Source organism: Chaetura pelagica, unplaced genomic scaffold, assembly GCF_000747805.2.
Source record: "Chaetura pelagica isolate M959 unplaced genomic scaffold, ChaPel_1.0 scaffold163, whole genome shotgun sequence".
NCBI classification, from domain to species: domain Eukaryota; kingdom Metazoa; phylum Chordata; class Aves; order Apodiformes; family Apodidae; genus Chaetura; species Chaetura pelagica.
The window spans coordinates 545,475-569,361 of NW_009952964.1; the positions used below are offsets into that span (position 1 = coordinate 545,475).

At 39.6% G+C, this 23,887-nt stretch overlaps 1 protein-coding gene across 1 annotated transcript in view; it reads left to right on the forward strand.

The window, feature by feature from the left end:
* SHC3 (SHC (Src homology 2 domain containing) transforming protein 3) overlaps nucleotides 1-18,621 on the forward strand; it is a 46,036-nt gene extending 27,415 nt beyond the window's left edge. Inside the window, exons 5-12 of the mRNA XM_009995689.1 lie at nucleotides 2,520-2,573; nucleotides 5,909-5,960; nucleotides 9,705-9,831; nucleotides 10,378-10,531; nucleotides 11,136-11,232; nucleotides 12,141-12,335; nucleotides 15,103-15,398; nucleotides 18,493-18,621. Of these exons, the coding sequence (XP_009993991.1) occupies nucleotides 2,520-2,573; nucleotides 5,909-5,960; nucleotides 9,705-9,831; nucleotides 10,378-10,531; nucleotides 11,136-11,232; nucleotides 12,141-12,335; nucleotides 15,103-15,398; nucleotides 18,493-18,621 (1,104 nt within the window). The remainder of the gene's footprint in view (nucleotides 1-2,519; nucleotides 2,574-5,908; nucleotides 5,961-9,704; nucleotides 9,832-10,377; nucleotides 10,532-11,135; nucleotides 11,233-12,140; nucleotides 12,336-15,102; nucleotides 15,399-18,492) is intronic.
* Nucleotides 18,622-23,887: the final 5,266 nt, after the last annotated feature.

The following is a 23,887-nucleotide window of genomic DNA, read 5'->3' on the forward strand; positions in this document are numbered from 1 at the left end:
GAAGGAACAGAAGGACTTAGGAAATCACTGCAGTGGATTGTGAACGATGTATAAGATGAGAAAATACCTTGCTCAAGGTATATAAAGCAGACAGATGTGTAGTCACGGCTGTGGTATTTGCTGTGAGTGACATACTCCCTTAAAGCATGCAACTTTCTGCCTAGATACAGCTAGAGAGGCAGTTCCTGCTGTCCTTAGGAGGCCCAGGATTAAAGAATAAGAAAAAATACATACATTGTCTATTTAAAAACTTGCTGTTACTATTATATTTTCATTTATTTGTCTTTATTCTTACCCTTACTTAAAAAACATCATAATCTGATGCAGTGAGCATGGAGCCTGTGGGAGCAGTGTTATGGCTGGTTGTGTTAGTTTGGAGCTTTATTATGGAACATACACAACAGTACTTTTCATAAGGACAGTTGTCCCCAGTCAGAATCATAGGAACTTGATTTTAATTAGATCTAATAAAGAGCCAAACCCTGAAAGTTGCCTTGTCTTTAGCTAACATCAGGGTGGAAATGGTGTTCAGCTGATTTATCCCAGGGACGAATCCTGCCCTATTTTGCCTTTTCTCTGACACAACTGTTTATATTCTCCCACATAATTCTATTTGAGATAGACTTGGTTTGAGTGCTGCAGGCCTGGGAAATGCCTGTTTTATCAAAGATTAGTCAGGCTGTGTTCTCCCATGTTTCTTGTTTGTGCCAAGTGCTTGATTTGAAAATAAGTATGGCCCAGCAGCTTTGCCCTTTGAGGCCCCACCTAGAAGGATGGCTGTGAACTTCTCTAATAGCCTCTTTTTCCCAGAGGGGCTGAAAGGAAAGAAAAGACAGCACAGTGTTGTTGGCCCTTGGGGTAGCAGGAAAGCAACTGCATGTATCCCTGCATCACAGCTTAGGATGAGTGAAAGATGATTTAGTTTCAGTTTACTTGTTCATGTAAAGTGCAGAATCGGGGTAGGTCAAAATGTTTCTAAATTATGTGACAATGTGAGTGAATAATTTCATTTTAAGCAATGCTGTCATTTGATATGCCTTGTTTCAACATTTTGGTATTGGGAGGGTGAGGTGGGGTGGAGGAGTGGTGATGGATTGGGGGCAGGTGGGGAAATACCCTTGCCTAAAACTAAACAAAATTGTTTAGCTGTGGATTTTTGTATTTCTAAATTTTTTTTAAAGTGTTTGACATGAGCTGATGGTTTCAAGCACTTTTCAGTTTTCTTGAAATAAATTTTGAAGTGATACGAAACATGCTTTGGTTTTTATGATGATGACCTAAGAGATTGGGTGGTTTGCACAATTCAAGATAGGAAAATATTAAATGTGGAACTAATCTGCACTAACTACTCTCTACTGTTAGGATTATTTCTTGATGGGAAAAAGAGAAGGAAATCCTCACAATGGTGAACAATGGTTCATCACTGGACACTTCAAAATTAACCACATCGTCGGAGACTGCTGTGGGACAAGCAGGAGCATTGAGAATTAAGTACTTTTTACATGGAAGAAGCCCTACAGATAGCTGTCAACTCTGACTTAGTGAGGCAGCAAGACCCAGAGAAACTCATGTCAATCTTTTCTTCTTTCCAAGGAAGATAGTTGCTAGTTCAGGGCTTTAAGATACAGGATGGGTAAAACAGCTCAGAGAATATCTTTTTAGCCTCATGTTTTCCAAAACCAGTTTTTAAACTAAGTGGTATGCTATCCAAAATGAGCAATTAAGGTCCAAATCACTATTATCATGTGCCCTGAGGTACTAAATAAGGGCCTGTCCAATGCAAGACAAATTCCTTGGCATGGTTTCTGTGACTCAAATGAGCAAGGGAAATTGTCTTTCAAATGATCTTTTTTTCCCTGGTTGTTACATGATTTTTTTGTTAAAAGATTTCTTAAGTTAAATCACAGAATAGCAGTGGAGCAAAGCTCTTCTTCTTGGGTTACAGACTCATGACAATTGGTTTCTTCCCAGAGAAATATACCCTGGAGCATGCCTGACGTTTTGTCCACAATGCTGTATCGCAGCGAGATTCAAAGTTTTGTTTGCATATTGCAAACATCTAGATGTTGGTGAAACAGAAAATGACACAGTAGATGTTGAAAGCAATGTCAGGATCCTTAGCTGGTTTGCAGTTTGACATTATTTAATTGATTTCACCAGAATGGCATCAGCAGATAAGTATTTTAATATGACTCTTTTCTCCATTCATCACTATCTGTAATAAAGACAGTGAGCTTTAGCAGACTAAAGATTCTCCAAAGATACTGTGTGACAGATCTATGTGGTTTATTGGTGTTTTGCCATGTCCTACTACATTTTAAAAAACACCAGAATAGATACATTCATCCATAAGTTTGTTTTTATTATCATGTTACTCTTTGCACTCCTTGTAAATGAAATGAAGAGGTAACTTTAATCTTGGCTTTGGATTTTCACGCCTATATAAACCAAAAAGAAATCTAAAGGGTAAACTGTAAGAAAACCTATTGACTCATACTTATTCTTTCTGATCTGTACAGATCATAGCAAATCACCATATGCAATCTATTTCCTTTGCATCTGGAGGTGATCAGGTAAGCATTCTTTTAAAGCTTTTTCCACATTGCTTTTGGAGGACTGAGTGACAAAATTTATTGCGTAGCTTACTGAAAGAAAAATTTAACCACAATAGCTCCTGTTTCTTGTTTCATAAATTCTTCTTGATTGTTGCCATCAAACTCTTTTTGAGGGAAACAAGTGACAAGCAGTCGTAAATTATTATCTTTGAATGACTGAAACAAAAGGTATCAAAGGGCTGTGAACATTCATATAACTGATGAGCAGTGCTCTGTTTTTCAGAGTAAGGTAGTATAGTGATATGGGTAGCATTTTTTATTTTTGTCCTGAATGTTATTTTGTACTTTTACAGTAATACACTATGTTGCAGTTATATTTATACTGATGCATGAATTTCTTTTTCTTCTAATCTTTAAGTGCGCATTGAGAAGACTGTGTTAAACACTGCCTTCAATTCTATTTGTTGCAATCATGCAGCTTGAAGATGGGCTTTCAGGAAAAGCTCAGATCTTTCTTTCATGTTATGCAAAGCTTTCAGATACACCTACACATTTGGTTCTTTTAGATGAAAGGGTAGACTCCTGCATGTTGCAGTTTTTCCCTGTTTTTATAAGCAGTCCATCCAAAGGCATATTAAACATGTTTAAAAAATATTTGTCACCTAGGAAGCAATGGGAGAATTATAAAACAGGGACATTACACACCTCTTACCTTAGAGGTTTGAAAGCTTTTAAACTTAGAGTCATTGAATGTGTCTGCCTTTTCCTCCATCATATGATTGTCTATAATTTATCAGTCATGTAGTACAGGTATAGCTCTGCTGAGCTCAGTTCAGTTCCAGAAGGAAAAAGGACACCAGATCATAATAGTTTGGGGGACTAAACATTGATCAACAGCAGCTTTGAAATACAACAGATAGCAGCGGATGCTGTAAATGAACAATTTCTGAAGTGGGCAGAGGAGTGATTAGCACAGTTTCCTGACTCCATCAGAAGATTCTTTGCTCCCCATCTGCTATCCCAAATGCTAAGTCCTGGAAACACCATTGCACACTGCCCACTGATAGAGTGATTTACTAGGAAAGAGGAGAGGAGTAGCAGTAGAGATTGGATATGGAGTTATCAAGCTTTTCCAAATGTTATGGGGACAAAAATCATGCTACTGAGTCAGTGAGCTACCAGAGAAATAAAATTGCATGGTGTAAGGGAGCCTACAAGAGGCAGTGAAATTGTGAAGTTGTATTCCAAATAAGACCACTTAATGGTGATCTCATTCTGGGAGTGCAAAGGGTAGTTATGGGTATCTAGTGGTGCTCTACGCAGGCTTGTCTTAGTGGGCTAGTACCTGGCACAACTTTAAATCAAAAGCTTACTCGTAAAGCAAGTGGTTACTTTGCCCTGCACACACAGAGAATAGGACAAGGTGTGACTTAAGCCACAGCTTGATTAACCATCTGAAGATCACCGAGACATAACTTTCATCAGCCCCTAAATGATATCCATTTGGTGCAGGACTGCCATCACCACACAGTATACCTCAAAAGCAGCTGGGCTCCAGCTCATAAACTCATCTCATCAGATGAGATTTAAAATGGATGGAGAAGAGCCTTGCTGAAGTAGGAACCAAGATCTGTGGCCATGTTTCTTCAGGAAATACTTCCCTTTTTTTGAATTTTAAAGTTTGTTTTATTTAGAGGCATGACTTGACTGCCCCTACTTTTCACCCCATCTACTCTCCTGCTTTGGATGTCTGCAACACTCCAGCAATTAGCTTTGCAACTTCTTTCCCACTCCCTTAGTATTAATTACCTTCATCATTAAAAAAATATCAACTAGAGAAGTGTTCCACAGTCTTGGAGAACAGCTTAAGTACCATATATATTTTGGTAATATTCCCCTTTGCAGTGAATTTAGAATGTTTCTGGCAGTGTCAGTACATGACAGCTTAAAAACCTTTCCACCAAATCCTTTTACACACCACTTTAGAATAATTTTTAGTCCACTTGCAAGACTGTGTTCTGGATCTGCTTTAGCTCTCTTCAGCCCCTCATGATACACTAAACAATTTTCATCCATAGTAATTTCAGGTGGCTGTTTCCAGTCTGCTAGGCAAGACATTATTTTGCAGATGACTGCTGAAAGTTCAGAGAGGCAGATCTCCTAAGGTCTAATAAGGCAGGTCTCTCACAGGTGACCTCTGCTATTTTTACAGACCAGCCTCATTACTGCTGTGTCTTGAGTGCCTTCCAGTAGTGCATTAAGTGATATGGCTACACATCTGTCACCAGAACTATGAATGTGCTTCATCATTTCCCTTGCCCTCCCCTTAGGAAGCACATTTTGCATATATAGAGCACAGTGGTTTGTTTTGGGTGAGTGGTGGTTGTGTGTGCTTGCCCTAGAGAAGGCTGAACTAATGAAGTCTATCTTTTAACTGAAGATTGATGTTTGTTATTACATTAGATCTTAACATGATTCTTAAATCAGTCACCTGAAAAGTAGATTTGGGTAGATTATGCAGCCAGCCGTAGTGTATCCTATATATACCTCAGGTTTACCTATACCTGACTAACCATTATATCAAGAATATATAGCATTTTCCAGATGTGCCAGCAGACCTCACATTTCCCAGAAGTACTGACATTTCAATTTCATCTGTGCGATGATAGAAGTCTGTGCTGCTTGTGTACTGAAGCATGAGGGTAGCAGGAGAGCAAGTAAAAAATCCTCAAAGATTATATCAGCCTGCTCTTGACAGAGAATCCACTTGGTGTGTGGCAACAGGGATGACTAGGAGCACCCGTGTGCTGAGGGAGATTATCCTGAGATGCTGCTTGTTACAGCCAAAGCAGTGGCTGAGCACTTCCGGGCAATATGGCATTGTAGTCGGTAAAGTAAGCACACCTTTGTGTCACACATGAATAAACACCATTACTCAGTATTGCTGGAGAACAGGACTATTCCTCCAACTCTTTCTGTCATTGAACCAGTTGATTATTCATGTTCTGAACCACAAACTCTGGAGAATTTGAAGATAAGGACTTGTAATTCTAGTCCATTCTAAATGAGGCCTGATTCAAATCCTACTGAAATTGTTTAATTGATTTTCAAAAGCCTTGGAAGAGATTTTTAATTTATTCTGGAATAGATCACACTGAAGGAGGCAGAGTGGTGGGAACAGTACCAAAACTCATAACTATTTTAATAAGGTTTAAGTAGTATACAACTTTAGAGCAAAACATGTAATTTGTGGCTATGTCCACAGGAATAGGCACACTCTGGACTGTGGTATTTTGCTATGATCAGTGCAAAGATTTTTTGCATTCACTATGGATATTTAAATTTTTTGACAGGATACGGCTGACTATGTTGCATATGTAGCTAAGGATCCTGTTAATCGGAGAGGTAAGTTAGAAGTATCTATTAGGCATCCTTTTTCCTTTGAGAAAGGTATAATTAAGTTGACTTTTATATTTTTCCCCAGAAAAAAACAAACAAACAAACAAACAACAAAACAACAAATGCAGACCACTATGAAGATTGCCTTTGACAGAGTAATGGAAAGATTGTGTAGCAATGAGGAACAGCCATGTGCAAATTGGTTCTCAAACTTGGAACAGGTCTTGCCTTTAGTTCATCTCCAAATAATGCTTTCATTCTCTTCATCTCTTAAATCAAAAACTTGACCTTACTTGGCTGTGTGAGCTTCTAGGCAACAGCCAGTTCTTACCTTCACCAAGTCACTACGTGAGAAGTAAGAAGTCCTCTGATTAAGTCTGAGGAGGAGGTGGCTGAATCTGTTAGTATTCTCAGTATACATGCCTAATTCTTCTGACAAAATCAGATTTTCCACCAAATAGTGAGCTTTTGAGTCACCTTGCTGGCAGCTGTAACACTCTTTCTTAGTGAAATTTTAATCATTGCTATATTGCTTTATGAACAATCACTCAGGAACAAGGAGCCTCTTGTTGATTGTCTTCAAAGATTCAGATCCAGTTCAGATATTAAAAAATAAAAGTGAATTATAAAAAATATAAATTACAAGCTGAAATAATAGGTACAGAAGATATTTCTGCTTGTAATGTGGAAAGCATCACTAAGTCTTAATGCTGGATACAAAGTATTGTACAATGTACCTGAAAATCTATTTATTATTCATGGCTGAGTAAAGAGAAAATGACTAGCTCCAAAAAAACTCAAACACTTCCAACAGGATTTATACAGAAATAAGACATTGTAACTCCAAAATGCCAACCCTACAAACCTGAGCCATATGTACCACTTGCCATATGTACCACTGATTCAATAAATTGTGTATTCTGTCACATTTTATGATTTTATACACCTCACCAATCTGTTGCGGCCATGTCCAGAGATGTCCAGACTTCAGAACGTTAGCTCATAAATGACCTGCACTAAACATGCTAATATGCTGAACATTAGTGAAACACCTAGAAAACTTAGGGAAGTGGGAGGTAGAGAGATAGTCCAGTTCTTTGCCAGGCTTGTTATGTTCCAGCATCATATGTCCCACAGAAGAAAGACTCTGGCTGTATGTTACAGAGTTGCTTTCAACCCCACCTGCTTTAGCAGTACCCTACTGCTAAACTGGAGACTGATTTACTTGTTCTGAGAGATTAAGTGGCAATGTAATGGACCAGCATCACAGACCAGATCTTGGCACTGCAGAGCAAGGAGGACTCCTGTGCTCTGTTTTCTGTTCCCATATAAATGGATTTTCTATAAAAACTCTTCCATGGACAATGTCCCTTTTATCTAAGTTGAATGTGTTTGAGCTTACCTTCCTGTAACTGTTCCTTGCTGAGCTAGTCCATCCTAGATCAAGGACCCGGTTTTGTCTTCCTATGGTATATTTAGTTCAAGTAATTGCTTTGTTTCTTTTAGGAAAAAATTAACAGAGTGAACTCTGTAGCTCTCCAGCTGCAGTGCTTCTGTCCTTTAGATAATTTCTTGTCCTTCTTTCATTTTCCTGCATTGTTTAAAAATGGTAGATGATGACTTACTGTTCAGAGTAATCTAGTTTGAATGTCAGCAATCTATAACAGAGATTGCACCTTCCTATTCTTAATTCCTTTTGTCCTTGTCTAAACCTGTGTCTCGTAAGCCCTTTTTGCTGCACTGTTACCTCACATGAAATTCTGTCATGCTGTGATGTTTAAGCCTTCTGTGTTCCTACTTTCCATGGGACCTTTCCCCACTCAAGTGTGTATATCAGTGATTTGCAGATCAGGGACTTTGTATGTGACTAGTATTAAAACATTTTTTTAAGCAGTCTTATTTACCAAGGGATCTGAACTGCCCTTTTTCACCACCACTGGCCAGTCTTTGTGTTAGCTGCAGATTAGTTTAGAAATGACTACAAATTGACTTCTGTTTATAGTGTAAATGTTACTGCTGCTGTTACTGACACTAGAACTGATGCTGTAGCATAGCTTTCAGTTTCATCTCTCATTTCTTCCCAAAGATGGAAAAGCTCTCTTCATGCCTTATAGTCTGTAGATAGCAAGCTAAAAGCTGTCTGTCTTCTGCTGCAACATTTAAATGAAATAATCTCTGTGTGAGCCAAAACTTCTCATCCTTTTACAAGAAGCACATCTCCTACCTGCTTGCTTAAAGTCCATTAATGTATCCACAGAAACATGTTACTCATTATCTCACCTACTGGAACTGCTTAATTACTCATGCTTAAGACAGGCTTAGCAGTGGGCAATATATCCTCCTTAAATTCCCACTCTAGATCTAGGGTGCAAAAATTAGAGCTTTGTTTGTCATAACTACTTTTGGTCCATGTTCATAGAGATAAGCCTGCACTTGTTCGCTGCCACCAGCAGTGGTGCAGAGGGGATAAACAGCAAATAACCTGCTGTTATATGTGCCTCTGCCTTTAAACACATTGGAGATCCTGTTTTAGGCTTCCAAATACACATGCTGCTAAGAACATTTTCCCTGAATCAGGCATTGCCTCAGCATGTTAATCGACACAGTGGGTGTTATAAGGTGAGAAAAGAGCAACAGTGGACATGTTTAGCCACGTAACACTGTGACTGGTGCTACCTGATGATGTGTGAGGTGCTGCTGGTGCTGACAGACACAGCTTGGTGCCCTGGTCATTCCATACCCATGTAACTGCAGGTTTTGAATCCAACCCAGGCTCTAGCCAGTAGGCCAAGTGCGTGTCCAGCACTGAATATGGAAAATCATCTTTCCTGGGCTTTTCTGAGTATCACTGAGGTGTTGTTCATTCAGATCTTAAGCTTCCAGCTGTTATTACCCATTTATCTTCCTGCAGCGTTAGGTGAAATCATAATGAGATCACCTGTTTGTGTTGTCACATGAAATGATACCTCTGAGTCACTCTCTGATTTAAAACCAGGGTGGATTTGGCTGCTTGGACAGCTGATACAGATTTCTTGGTCTCCCAAAGTAAGAAAGCACATGGTTGCCAGCCTTCCTCCATATTGCCTCTCTCACAGGAAGTTCAGAGAGGTGGCACGTGGGGTGTTGCTGAAGTTAATCAGGGTCCTGGCTCTGTGCTCCTCAGTGATACTGCAGTTTGCTTTGTGTGTCTCCATACAGACAAGAAGGAAAAGGAAGAAGCCTCTGTATCACTGGAGTCAGATCAGAGCCTGGGATCTAGGAGGTACCCTAGTTACTCCTCCTCCCTCAGCTGGTAATTTGAGAAATTCACCTCAAAAGAGGTAAAGAGCTTGCAAACTTGGAGTGATTAGACATAAAGTAGTGGTAATAAAAATAAGGAAAGCATTTGGTTGTTACCATCTATTAATATTTTTATAATTTTAATTTAAAGTGTAGAATTCCCATAAAATCTCCGGCATTCAGGTAATAACAGATGACATTTTAGAGATTTCCTTTCTTATTGGACTTGCTAAAACTGTGGAACTGATTTGGGGTCTGGCCTATTGCAGTTACACATCAGAGAAATTTTATTTAACCTTTAGAAAGATTCCATTGCTTGAAATCCTCTGTGCCAGAATTGAGTTTTATTGAAATACTCACACGATGAATCAGGCAAATATGTCTGATGTGTAGGACTTTTATCCCAGGTCAGTGCATCTCACTATTTAAACAATTATTTGCATGTGCATGTGTCAAATCTTTTTCATTTAGCTTGTCATATACTGGAATGCTGTGATAGCATGGCCCAGGATGTTATCAACACCATAGGACAAGCATTTGAGCTTCGATTTAAACAATACTTGCGATGCCCCTCTAAGATACCTACTTTCCATGATAGGTGAGTACAATTGCAGAAGACTGCTAAAGGATCTTCATTAGCTTGTATTTACTTAATAAAACATACTGGAGACACACAGATTTTAAATACTTTAGAAAGATATTTCTGCTGAATTAGCAAAGTAGTGTTTGCCTAAAGAACATGAAAGGATCATAGTAATTCTAAAAGAATGAGCTAAGTATGGACTTCACAAGGAACTTATTGAAATGCTCATGTGTTTTCTGTTGTAGTTATTAGTCAGAACTAACTGTACCTACTGTAAGATTAAATGAAATTGTTTCTTAATGGTGTTTATAATGGTGTTTAAAGCTAAATAAAAACATCCTTTACTCAGAATTTTATCCATTGCATAGGAGGCTTGGATTAGTTTATCTAAACAGAGAAGGTCTGCTGCATGATCTGTCATTGCTTCCTGACTTATAATGGTAGCTGAATTGTCAAAATAATATGCAATAATTACTGCCTGACAGGCAGTCTTAAGATGCTGCAAGTAACTGTAAGTGCTTTGCAAGCAAAGGGCAAAATAAAGCACTCTCTTTCTTACAGGTTGCAGAGTTTTGATGAGCCATGGATGGAGGAAGACAACGAGGCAACAGAACACCCCTATTACAAAAACATCCCAAATAAAATGCCACCCCCTGGCAACTTTATTGATGCCAGACTCAAAGCAAGACTTCTTACCACCGCAGATACAGCTCAGGTCAGTGTGATTACATGTCTGCTGTCCTGCTGAGGGATCCAAAAGTTTTTGAAGAAGTGTATTTTAGGACGGACACATTGGGACCATTTCTAGCTCCCAGTCCTTTGTGTATGGCCAGTTTCATCTTGAATGAGGATTGCAGATCCAAGGGATAACAAATTAGGCAGACACAGAACAAACAAAAGGAGGTGAGATCCTCATGGTGCTAAAAGATTACACAGGTCCAAGGAAGAGAAATCCACTGAGGGTTACTACATTTGTAGAAACCATGTCTGCTTCAGATAGTATCCAATAGTGCTTTTCCCAGGTGTGGTTTGTTAGGGCTTGCTATGAGAAGGCAAATATACTAGAGGGTATGATGGATCATTTGGGATTGCAGAGGTTAATAAAAGCAGGAAACAGGGAAGTTTACATGAAGGTCACTGGTATTATCTTGCTCCTATACAAATGCATTTGTGCAATATATATTCTGGCATGATGATGAATGGGAAGTGAAGAGTGGGAGTACAAAGAATACAGCCAAGGAAATTATCAGAGCCGCTGATGAGATATATGAACGTTTTAAAGGTAATTGAAAATGTCTTTGCACATGTATCCATTCTAGTCTGCAGCAGGAGTGGGAGGAGACCAAATCTACTACCAGAGTCATCACTTCGGAGACAAACTCTGTGAAGACTGGCATCATGGGTCTGTTAAGGAAGGTAATTTTGCTAGTTTTAGCTGTAAGACTGCAGGAGATCTTAGGTGGCCAAGGCATGCATTGCCACCACTTCATTGCCTTGAAGTATTGAAGTCTTACGGTAATGAATTGGACTTTGATGATGCATTCCCTTTGTCCGACTTTGATCAGTGAGAAGTGTTTGGTATTTACATCTGGATAAATTACTAAATGCACTCCTTCATGAAATCTTATCTTTTGCAGAGCAATTGATAAATAGAGTTGCCCCAAACCTCTAGTTCTATAGCTTGCCATGTCTTAAAATTCCATGGTTCTTAAAGACAGGCTATATGGTCTATTCTGAAAATATGTTCCAATAAGGGTATCCAATATTCAGTTTCCAAAGGAAGAGTTTAAAGACAGAAGTTTTTTAAAATGTGTGTGTTTGCACGTGATCTTGCTCTATAAATAACAAATAATGCATGCTATTTTTGTTGTTGTCTATGTATTTTAAGCAAGTCACATGAAAAAGCATGAAATATCACTCCATCCACTTTTATTTGACACCTTTACTGTATTTCTGGGAACACGTTCTTTTACAATGCCAGAATGTGTTATCTGTTATTAATCTGCTCAGATTTGAAGAATTTATTCCATTTCCTCCTCTCATGACTCCCAAACTGAATATAATTTTTTGAATCAGATAATTTTTCTTTACAAATATTTCCTTTCCCCCTGAATAATGACCTACTCCTCCAAAGCCCCCATGGAAGCACAATTCTGAAACCAATAATCCTCATTTTTTACTACCAGGTCCTGCAGTTTTGTTTTTACATCTCCCATTTCAGGGAATTTTAAACCTGTGGTAGTGGGGTGTGGGGTATTTGTTTGTTCTAACACTGTTTTCTCAAATACAAAAAAGAAGAATTAAAAAAATCTTGAATTTTCTAGGATCTCTGGATATTTGTAGTATGCTGGAAGGGAAATCACGAGTAACTCCAACAGCAGAGATACCAACATATGTAAACACCCAGCATATAAATATGGCAGCTCTACTGGCACGTCAGGCAGGTGCTGGAAGTACCTTCAGTGGAACAGCAGATGATACCAAAGAGAGCAGCCCAGGAAAGGATCTGTTTGACATGAGTGAGTGCTCTTTCTATTCACTCCCTTTGTAACAAGCATTCAGATATGTTTATTAATGAGTACTGTATAAAAAATATTTTTTCAATTTTGCAAGTTTTAGTATTCTTGGTGGAAGTATGGTAAATTTTAGAATTAATAGTGGTTTCATATCAGACCAAGTTAAAATAAGGCTGGCTGAAGATTTGAAACTAGTTTGTATTATATCTGAGCTAAGGTGATTTGCAGTCTATGTTATCCTTAGCATCACAGGCAACGATGTCAGAAGGAAAATAAATTAGGAGGCTTGTCATGCAGGAAAGTGAAGGAGTGAATGGCTGGAGAACTAGCTCCAGCCTGTACTGTGAATGATAGTACAAAAAAATTGTGCAACAGGGAAGTTGGGAGGGAAATTAAAAGGCTGGGTAATCCCTTGCATTGGGTAGGCCTGCCAGCCTAGTTAGCTGTTCATTCCAGCTTTGATGTCAGCTTTTCCAAAGTTAGAATCATAGCCATAGCCATAAAATGATTGTTTAAGCATCAGTCATAATTTGATATTGGTGTTACAAATACACGTTTTTTCAGCCTTGAAACAGAGAATAAGGGGAAAGTAGTTAGATGCACAGAATATTTTATTTGTTTTTCTAATCTTTCTACCTCAAATCAATTGCTGACACATGATTTATTTAATTCATTTAATGTAATTAAAAGGCAGAGGGACAAAGCTGTTGGTGCCTGTATATTATTTGTAAAATAATATAACTACTTTTCTGTTACTTCAGAATACATTATCTTACTTGCACATTTTTGCTGAGATTTTTTTTTGCTGTATTTCTACAGTTTAGGGAAGTTTTGGGTTGAAAGAAAGGGGGAGGGAAGAAAGCTGAGAGAGTATCTGTCTGTAAATATAGATCTGAAATAAGAAAAGTGTGATGTCTGAAATCAGGGATGTTAACATTGATTTTGAACATGCCATGCCCATAAAACATGCACACACCTACTGCTATTTTATACACATTTATTCTTTTCCTAAACATAGGGAAAATCGACTTCTATCTTCCAGCCTTCATTACTCTTTATTAACTTTTGGATCATCAGGGAAAATAGTATTAAAAAGTGTGATAACTAGCCCTAAGTTAGTGGTTTGTCAAGCTAAACAGGTGTTGCAATTAGCGCAGTCCAAAAGATAGTGAAGAGGTATTTAAGCTGGTTTTAAGAATTAGCTGAGGTGCCGATAAGCTGTGTATTTACTCTATTTTTCTGAGCTAAATCAGCCTCTCTGTGGCCCCATGCAAACATGGCTACGTACTCCGCATCTGAACTGTCTATGTAGAGATGGTGTATTGCTTTACGGTACTGCTGTGCAGATGTCTTATCTTTTTAATATGCAGTAGTTAGCCAGATGAGGGTCTTGCAAGGTGAAATATCTTCTGATAGGTTGGTGCAGCGTGTAATGTCGCATGCACTGACCTATTTACTACTTCTGTAAGACTGTTGGGATCTTGTTCTGGTTTGGTTTGGTGAGTTTTTTGGTAGCAGGGGAGGGACCACAGGAGGGGCTCCGCTAAGAAGCTGAGAAGCCCCCCCTGCATGAAAACCATCCAAGGAGCCATTAGAGGGACAACAGATGTGCCTCAGCAATTAACGTATGGAAGAACTGATATTAACACTTGAGCAGAGAAGGAGGGAGAGAAGAGCTATTCTGGGGAAGGAGAGCAGTGCTGGTGGTTGGTGAAGAGGAAGGGGAACAAGGTGCCTTAGCAGAAGTTTCCCTGCAGCCCATGGCGAGATGTCAGGCTGTCCCCCTGCAGTCATGGAGAAACGTGGTGGAACATTCCCTGAAAGCACCTGGAGGGGTGAACTTGGCCAGTGGACTTGGATTTTGTGGCCAGTGGATTTGCTGCCAGTGGATGATTATGCAACTTTGGAAGACTCCAATGCCAGGGGAGGTGACTGTTCCCAAAGAAGCCTGTGACTCTGTGGGAAGCCCACGCTGGAGCAGCTCTGGACCTCGTGGGAAGGTCCTTCATGGAGGACTCTCTCCCATGGGAGGGACCCTGTGGGAAGCAGGGAAGGACTGTATGGAATCCTTCTTCCTGAGGAGGAAGGAGCAGCAGGAGCCATCAGCCTGTGAACTGACTCTAAACCCCATCCCCATCCCCTTGTGCTGCTGGGGGGAAGAAGGGAGAGAAACAGGTAACAAAGTAATTTGGGGCCAGGAAGAAGGGAGGGGTGGGGTAACATGCAAGCACTGCTCTTTGTGTTGTGTGTGTCCTGTGTGTGTTTGATCAGTGTGAAATTAAATTATTATTTTTCCCCAAGTTGAGTTTGTTTTGCCTGAGACCTTAATAAGTGAAGAACCCTCCTTGTCCTTTGTCCAGACTGTGGTTGAAGATATTGGGTACCCCTAGTATGCAGTTTATTTGAAATAAAGCTGTCTAATGTACCTGGCAAGACAAAAGGAGACCTCTGACTTGTACCAGAGCATATAATATAAACATTAGTGAGAGTCATTACTGCAATAAAATCAGTGCCTTTCAAAACCTCCTGTCAAGGTTCGCTCTGATTTTTATGAGCATCCTTCTATGCATAGCATACATTTTTAACATATTACACTCCTCAGTCTTAATCTAATCCATAAATCAGTAGGTCTAGCAGTATATCTTCCTTCATTTTTTAAATAAAGAGACGTGGCTACAAACCAAAAAGAATCCAGTGACTGGAATATCACCCTTTCATAACATGATTTAACTCTGAATGATCTTGCCCTTGTTTCTATTTCCATAACCAGAACCATTTGAAGATGCTCTCAAGAACCAACCATCTGAGGTTGCATCGAGGAAATCCACCTCCATGGGATGCAGCAGTCCTCTTTTATCCAGAGGAGCTGACTGGACTGTAGCTGAAGAGCTAAGTACAGAGCCATGGTATCAAGGAGAGATGAGCAGGAAAGATGCAGAACAGCTGTTAAAGAAATGTGGAGACTTCTTGGTGAGGAAGAGTACCACAAATCCTGGCTACTATGTGCTGACAGGCCTGCATAATGGACAGGCCAAGCATCTTCTTCTGATGGATCCGGAAGGAACTGTAAGTGCTGACTCCTCAGTAATACAGGAGGTTTTGGGCAGTACACATTTTCTCTAAATGTGTTTAATCTTCTTTACAGTTTATTCACAACTGATCACAAGTACAGCCTCGTTTCTAATATGCCATAACATCTCTAATTATCTCCCCAATGTCTAGCAGAACACCCACTCCATGATTTCTGCATGTTGCAGGCAGCCTTAAGTACTTGATTCACTGGCAAGGTCAAGCTTTGGCCACTGCAGTACAGTCTTAGTCAAAAGTGCATCTAAGCCACTTCTCTAGCCTTTCTACTGAGAAGCTGCTGGTGGCTGTCATAGTTTGACCAGCCTGCGTGTGGCAGTTTCCACATGACACCCCTGTCAGTCAGGATACAGACCAGACCCGCTCTGTTTTCTTTCACATAAGCACTGGAGAGAACTGGGGTAAACCTGCTCCACCTGTGCTGTACAGGGACTCCCTTATGCTGACAAAGGCAGCCTCCCAGCAGCAGGACAGAGACAGCAAGAGAGCTCCAGTTTTCTGCAGTTGTCCTGTGCTGCATCTGGGCAGGCTTTATTCCTCTGAGAGGATGAAAGCATTGCCACGTGGTTTATTCTTCACTCCTGATAGCTGAGAGTGCTCAACTCCTTTTCCTTTGTAAAAGATGCCTGTCGATGGCAAGTTCCAAAAGTAAATGTAACAAAGGAGTTGGCCTGTTGGCATCTGTTTCAGCTGATAAACCTATGACAGAATTATGCTGGTCATGCAGTCTGTAACACTGCCATGAGGAATGTCTGTGATGCTTATTGTAATCGTATTTGCCACATGAGGGCAGTCAAAGAATGATTTTGCGCTTGCTAAGTGGCAGGTGCCTGCTCCTGGGATTGACCAGTACACCAGCCAGGGGACCTGACCCTGTGCCTCTGGGGCACGGTCTCCTTTGCTAAACTTTCACCAGCAGTTTTGTGAATCCTACAGCAGAGCCTCCTAATTCTCCTTCCTACATCAACCCACAAATAGAAAATACTGTTGTGTGACATCCTGAGTGCAGGGAGGCTGTGTCTCACCGACTGCTCTGCTACTCTGTTGACTGGCATGGAGCACTTAGGCACGGTTATGACTCCTAGGACATTTTCCTCCTGCAAAGAATGGAGGCCCCTCATCTTTTCTGCACTGCCTCTAAGACCAGCACTAGTTTGCTGTCCATCTTCTGTAGGGACCTGTTCATTCCTTACACCTGTCCTCTCCCTCAGCCTACCTGTGATGTGACATTATGGCCCAAATATCTCTGAAGCTCCTCCCTCAGGAGGCATCACTTGAGAAGAACAGCTTTTCTGCACTGTATTTAGGTTAGCTGTGCTGTCTGCATGATTTGTGGGATCCTGGTACAGCTCTTGAGCAGCCCTGTTTGTGACTTGTCAGGGCAGAGAATTGTCAATGAAATGCCAATGTGTGCCCAGCCACAGCAGCATGCTGGTGGCTTGCATCTCTTTTGTGTGGTCTCAGCATAATTATTTGTAAGAACCAATTCACACAAAAGCTGCCTGAAAATTAATTTCACACATAAATTACCAGTGACACATTACAGCTTTTAATGGCATGTTTTCAGAGCAGAGTTAACTGTGCAGTGCTTCTGATCTCTTCCAGCTAACCAAAAAAACCCTAAATATATTTCTAGTTCAGGTAAGGGATGCTTCAAATGGAGTACTGCAGGGTTTTTGCTGGATTTAGAATTAGGGATTGAACTCTGGTGATGGCAGGGCATATTGCTTATGGTGGGAAAAATCTCATCTGAGTTAAATACACTGAAAATTTATTGATTAAGACATATATCTTTTAATTATAAAGATTCAGCTTTGAATAATTACAGGAAGTCTTGTTTCAAAGTGGTATATTTCAGAAATCATGAGACCTCGTTGTTTTTGTTCAGTGACACAGCTACATGTGGACTAAGCAGATATCATTTGCCACCAAAGTTCTTAGTTTCTTTTCTTTGTCTGTGCTAAGCTTCTAGCAGTTTAGTCAGAATGCCAGTCTTAGTGATGAAGACCAAAATATTTCAAGCAAGGTGCCCATCACAACATAAGCTAGCTTTGGCAAGTTTTAACAAAAGTTATTCTCTCTGTCTGAGAAAAGTTCATGGAAAATAGATGATATGCCTCACTTCAGAGCAGTGTTGACTGGGTTTTGCTTGAGGCGGTGCAGAGCCATCCAAATACAAAGCTCTACTGGAGCATGACATTTGCCTGAGAGGACCTCTGCTCTGCCTGTGGAAGCCGTACACATAACTCATTTTAAACATGGGAATGAATTTTTTTGTGAAGATGTGGTTAAATAATTACAGGGGTTTTGTTGGGTTTTTTGTTTGTTTTTTGGGGGGTTTTTGTGTTGTTTTTTTTTTTAATATAGATGAGGTTTTGGCCTGTCTTCATAATTTCAACTGTTTTACCTTGCAAGAACAGTTTCCTCTTATCATGGGTGTAATAATTGACTTAGCAGGATGCTGGTGCAGAGGGCTAATAAATGGGCTAGAAAAATGATGTTCTCTACCCTGCCATGTTTCAGTTTCAAAGGCATAGGGGTGCACCATGCAGCACAGAATAAACCCAAGTCAAGCACATGTGGTGGCTGGATCACTTCTGGGGAAGGAGTTTTCCAGTGTCTAAAGAGGGTCTTTCATAAGGAAAGCACAAACATGCTCAGGTGCTGAGAGAAGAGTTTGTTTCTGGCATCCCTGAAGGGACAGCTTTTTCTAATGAAACTGGTGAAAACACTTAAAAGAAGCAGGTGATCTCGTGAAGAAATTTTGACCTAAAAATCCAATTTATAGTAAAACAAATATTGTACAGAAAATGTTCATGCAAACTTGTTCAGAAAGTGTAAAAGCAGTAGATTACCCCATAGGTAGCATGCAAAATATCTCTTTGGCAAGAATAGATGGAATAAGAGAGAAAACAAGAAAAGCTCCAGAAATGCCAGATTTCCACTGGTTTTTTCCATGGGAGAGGGCTCAGTCTCTAAAACATGATTGTGTCATTTAATTCTTAGACAAGTTCAGTGTGAAGTTATGAAAAAGTATTTTGCTCTTTAATATCTTCTTGCATCCTTTTTGAAGGTTCGTACAAAAGATCGTGTCTTTGACAGCATAAGTCATCTCATCAATCATCATCTTGAGAATAACTTGCCTATAGTTTCTTCTGGAAGTGAACTCTGCCTGCAGCAGCCTGCTGAGAGGAAACACTGACTCCAGACAATTATTTTAGTTTTTGTAACTTGCAAGCTATAACTGGTAGAAATTATGGATCTGAAAAAAATATATACATTTTAAAAGAAGTGGCATATGTACATGTATTTCACCACTATGTTTTCTTTAGGTTTAAGAAACCCCATTTCACACAGTACACTTGAAAATTCACAGTACTTTATGTAGAAATGAAGTCATAGCAGAAGGCTTTCTTAAAAAGTAATTCAATAAAAGTGTTCAGATTCTCTAATGTGAATATTGATAGTGTAAATATACACACATTACATATATAAATAAAGTATATGTATTTTTCAGGTCAGTCTATTGATAGCATAGAACTGTCTTCTGTGCCATGTGTTTTTACCAGAAGAAAAATACCAATTGTTATTGTTAAGATAAAAATAGAATTCAGCAGTCTCGATTTCTTGAGAAAATGAATATTTGGAATCTTATTTTTTACTTTACCTAAGAAGCACAACTATGGGGATAACAGATGGATTATATGGTTAACCATGGAAGAAGTCTGCATTCAGAAACTAGTATTCCAACTCAGAAATATAGCACAAAATAATTTTAAAAAGCATTATTCAGTGTCACTGATATCAAAAGCATTTTATCTTTCTGATGTCAACTTTGAAGTCTTATATGATACTACTTAAAAGATTTATATCTTGCTTTAACAATGATTTGGTGTCTACATTTGATTTTTCTAACAATAATGTAACAATATTCTGCAATTTTATTTTATTAATTTGAGTTCCTAGGTTATTAATGAGTAGTTCTCTGCTAAGGGGAAGATCTTGGTGTCCTTGACTACCAGTTTGCAATGAGATATTGCATACTGATTAGACAATTCAAATAATTTATTGAATGGGTTTACTGCAAGATGTATGTGTCCGTTCAAAGACATATTTGAAAAATCTTATATTTGTATAAGCAGTGAAAACTATCATGATCCAGTGGTTAGTTTTGCAAGTGATGCCGTTTGCATTTACCTACCAAAGCATAACTTGACTCTGGCCTTCAGCAAGTGATGGGTATTGCAAGTATATTGCTTTTCTCTAAATATCAAGTTGAAAAATACACATACACTAAAAATGCATTTCTGGCAGAAATGTGCTTGGATTTTGGTACTGAGAAATGTTTTAAGAGAGATTTGTACTATTCAAGTGCAAGCACTATATGAAGTTATTTTCCTCTTTTATCAAGCTTATCAAAAGGCAAATTCAATTGACACAATTCCTGTAAAGACAGTTTGTGCCAGAGTCAGGATTTAGCCTTCAAGTGTTCCAAGGTCTTCTCTAGCATCAGTATTTCAAATAAAATCTTCAGACTTGATTCACAAAGGCCAAGATTCAGCAGGCTAAGCCTAGGTTGAGCATCTTCCTACCTTGAACTACTCAATACTTAAATCTTCTTAAAATTAGAATTGGCTTTAAGAATTTGCTAAGTTTAAAGATTTGTCAAACAACAACCAAACTGAAGGACTTAGGAATTCACTTAGAATACATTCATGTAGGATCATTATATTAAACATCTGAAACCATGTTCTTGTACTTTCTGCATTGAAATATGGTGAGGTTGCAATGTTGAAAGTTTGGTTTTGGTTGATCTCAAGAATGAAAAAGATTGAGGTACCTAAAACTAATAATGTTATCTGTGCAATAAAATAACTTGATTCTGTAATCCAGACATTCAGAAGCCAAACTAAGACATTAGTGAACCAAATGCTTGTAATTAATTTAATAGCAGATTAGTTGATATTTCTAGGTCTGGATGGGAGCTAAGAACAAAAGAAAGAAATTAAATGCTGCACTGCAACCCAAATTAGTATGGCTCTGAGACCTTATACCCCAAAGCAGTATCTTTCAAGCTTACTCCATGTAAGAGCATGCATGTCTCACCATATTCCAGTTTGAAGTATCTCAGTTGCCACCTTTTTTGTAGTATATAACATTTTAATTCCATTCTCCCACCTCCCTACAGTCCTGGAAAGTTTTTTTGTGTGGTATCACTCACTGTAAGAGAAGTCCTCTTTAATGCTTTGAATGTTGTATACCACTTTAGTAAGATCCAGGTGCCTAACTACCTTAGGTGCCTTCAGAAATCTCACCTGCTGCCTATGTCTGTTTTGGATTCCTAAATACCCATGTATGTGTGGAAAAATCATACAAGATATGGGTGTATGAATGAAGGCATTAAACATACACTGAAATAAGCATCTAAATTTTACCATTGTCCTAGATGTAGCTTTAATAAGTTAGCAGGAAAATGTTTTGGAAATTAAAGCAAGTGGCAAGCAGACACAAAATGAAATAGCTTAGCAGAAATACTAAATTCCTCCGACAACATTTCACAAAGTCTGCCTCCAGGAAAATATGTCTACTTTAAGTTGCTCCACCACCACAAGCAATTTGCCTAGTTCAGCATGCCCATTGATGATGCGAAGGTTCCACATAACTTGATCAGATGCAGTTTGGTCCCAGGTAGTGGTAGTGCATTTGGGCTGCAACAATGCTCTGCTGCCACAATAAGCCACCAGATCTGTCTGTCCAGGTATGATGATCCAGAGGCTTTTTCTAAGTTACTGGGAAACAAATTATCTCAAAGCTGTCCAGATGAACGGGCATGTGGACCAACCAATGCTCTTTTTATGGAACCTGCCATTGCTTTTTCACTTATTCTAGTAGATGTGGCTTTGCCTTATATGAGAATGCTATAAAAACTGTATAGTCAATTCAGATAGCAGTTCCAAACGTGTTTTCTGTAGTCAAAGACTGTTTTACACTGAGCTCAACCACATCAAATTGAACCTGCTATAGAGGCAGGGCTCATTTCTGTGAGGAGTTAAGACTGCCAGCAATTTAAGAGATGTAGAAATTACAAGATGGGCTTAAATACTGCGTGATTGGCTGAAATAAATCAAGGATTGGCTGAGGGTGGTGAAACACTGGAACAGGTTGCCCAGAGAGGTGGTAGATGTCCCATCCCTGGAAAATTCAAGGTCAAATTGGATGGAAATCTGAAGAACCTGATCTACTTGAGTATGTCACTGCTCACTGAAGGGGACATTGGACCTTTAAAGCTCCCTTCCAACCCAAGTGTTTCTATTTCTATGATTCTATGAAAACCAGACATCTGACTGTAATAATTTGAGCCTTTTAATGGTTGGCTTTGGTTTTGAGTCCCCTCATCTTTTGGTTTGATCCTCTTCTTTTCAGTCCCAAGGGCTAGACACTTGCTGGTGATATAATTCAGTTCCACAACTTCAAGAACTGGGATCTTACTGAAAGAACACATTTTCTAGATTAAATAGAAATCACTGAGATTACACAATGTTATGGTATCCTTTGATATTTTTCTAGGGGATAGTTTAGAAGTCAGAATTGAAGCTGAGTATCCTGCAAGACTGCCTACATTGATTTTGGGTCCTATTTGATCATCAGATTTGATTCTAGTTGTGTTGCAACTATGTGAAATTTTTGACAATGGAGATGCATTTGATTCCTTTAAACAAACTTTCAAACTTTCAAAAGTGAACCAAATGTTTCTGATTAGTTTTGTTGCAAATCTAGAGTAATAGGACAATAAAATTTTCTAGTGATAGAATGGGCATTGAGGTACAGTCATGTTCCCAAGCTTTCAGTTCTTTCAGATGCTTCAGAAACTGTGATTTGAAAACTGAATTACCTCCTAACTTGATGTTTGCTCAGTGTGTGAACTCCCAGGTTCCCTTCCCTAACCCAAGAAGAGGACATTCAAGTTGGCCATGGCTGGCTGGTGACCACAGGAGGAGAGGCATTTTCCATGGCTCACTGCCAGCATCCCTGCCCAGAGCTTTGCACACAGTGAGGATAGAAGGTTATACAGTAGCAGCCCTCCGCATTCTACAGGGTTTACAATGGGAGGTAGCACTGGTTCTGCCAAACGTATCTCTCATGTTTCAACACAAGCCTGAACAAAGGATATAGTCCTGGAACCAGGATTTAAGTGCAAAATGTGTACTGACAGTGGAAGAAAACGTTTACTAACAGTCTGGGAAGTGTCACTTCTCAGCACTAAATTTTCTGTGCCTCCCAGCACCTGGTATGATCTGGAGACACCGTGCAGAGGCATGTTGAGGTGTGCTGGTGCCCATGCTGCTGTCAGAGCTGCATTACTCCTCCCCAAAAGCAATGTAACTTCCCAGGTATCTCCAGGCTCAGTTTTTCTCCTAGTGGGTAAAAGGGAAAGGTCTTAGCAAGGAGACACGAAGGCAGTGTAGGGGAAAGGGACCTCGGTGTCCTTCTGGACACAAGGATGACCATGAGCCAGCAGTGTGCCCTTGTGGCCAAGAAGGCCAATGGCATCCTGGGGTGTATTACAATGAGTGTGGTTAGAAGGTTCTCCACTGCTTCTACTCTGCCCTGGTGGGGCCACATCTGGAATATTGTGTCCAGTTCTGGACCACTCAGTTCAAGAAGCACAGGCAACTACTCAAAAGAATCCAGTGCAGAGCCACAAAGATGCTGAAGGGAGTGGAACATGTCCCTTAATAGGAAAGGCTGAAGGAGCTGGGTGTCTTTGCTTGGAGGAGACTGAGGGGCGACCTCATCAATGTTTACAAATACCTAAAGGGTGAGTGTCAAGAAGATGGAGCCAGGTTCTTCTCAGTGATGTCCAATGATAGGACGAGGGGCAATGGGTGCAAGCTGAAGCATAGGAGGCTCCGCAAAAACATGAGGAAAACTTTTTTCACTGTGAGAGTGACAGAGCACTGGAACAGGCTGCCCAGAATGGTTGTGGTGTCTCCTTCTCTGCAGACATTCAAAACCTGCCTGGACACATTCCTGTGTAACCTACTCTAAGGAATCCTGCTCTGGCAGAGGACTAGATTATCTTTTGAAGTCACTTCAAACCCCTAACATTCTGTGTTTCTGTGTGATTCTGTAAAAAACCCAGGTATAAGAAAAGTAAAGGCTGGAAACTCAAGCCAATACACTTGTAAGTCACTAATGAAAAGAGAGCTGTTGTCAAATTGTAAGCATGCTAATTGGTTAAAGTGTTAAAGCAGAAACTCTGGGAGGGGGAACTGAAAAGTACTTAGGCAATGCCTACAGCTTACCTCTTTTTGACATGTAAGACTTGATCTGCATCCTCCAACATAAGCAACTTGTATGGTTTCCATTGAGAAAAAGGAAGGCAAAAAAGCAAGCTTGTTTGGTTTTGGTTTTGGTTTGGCTTGGTTTGGTTTTGTCTCAGCAAAGGGGATAAGATTTCAGAGTTA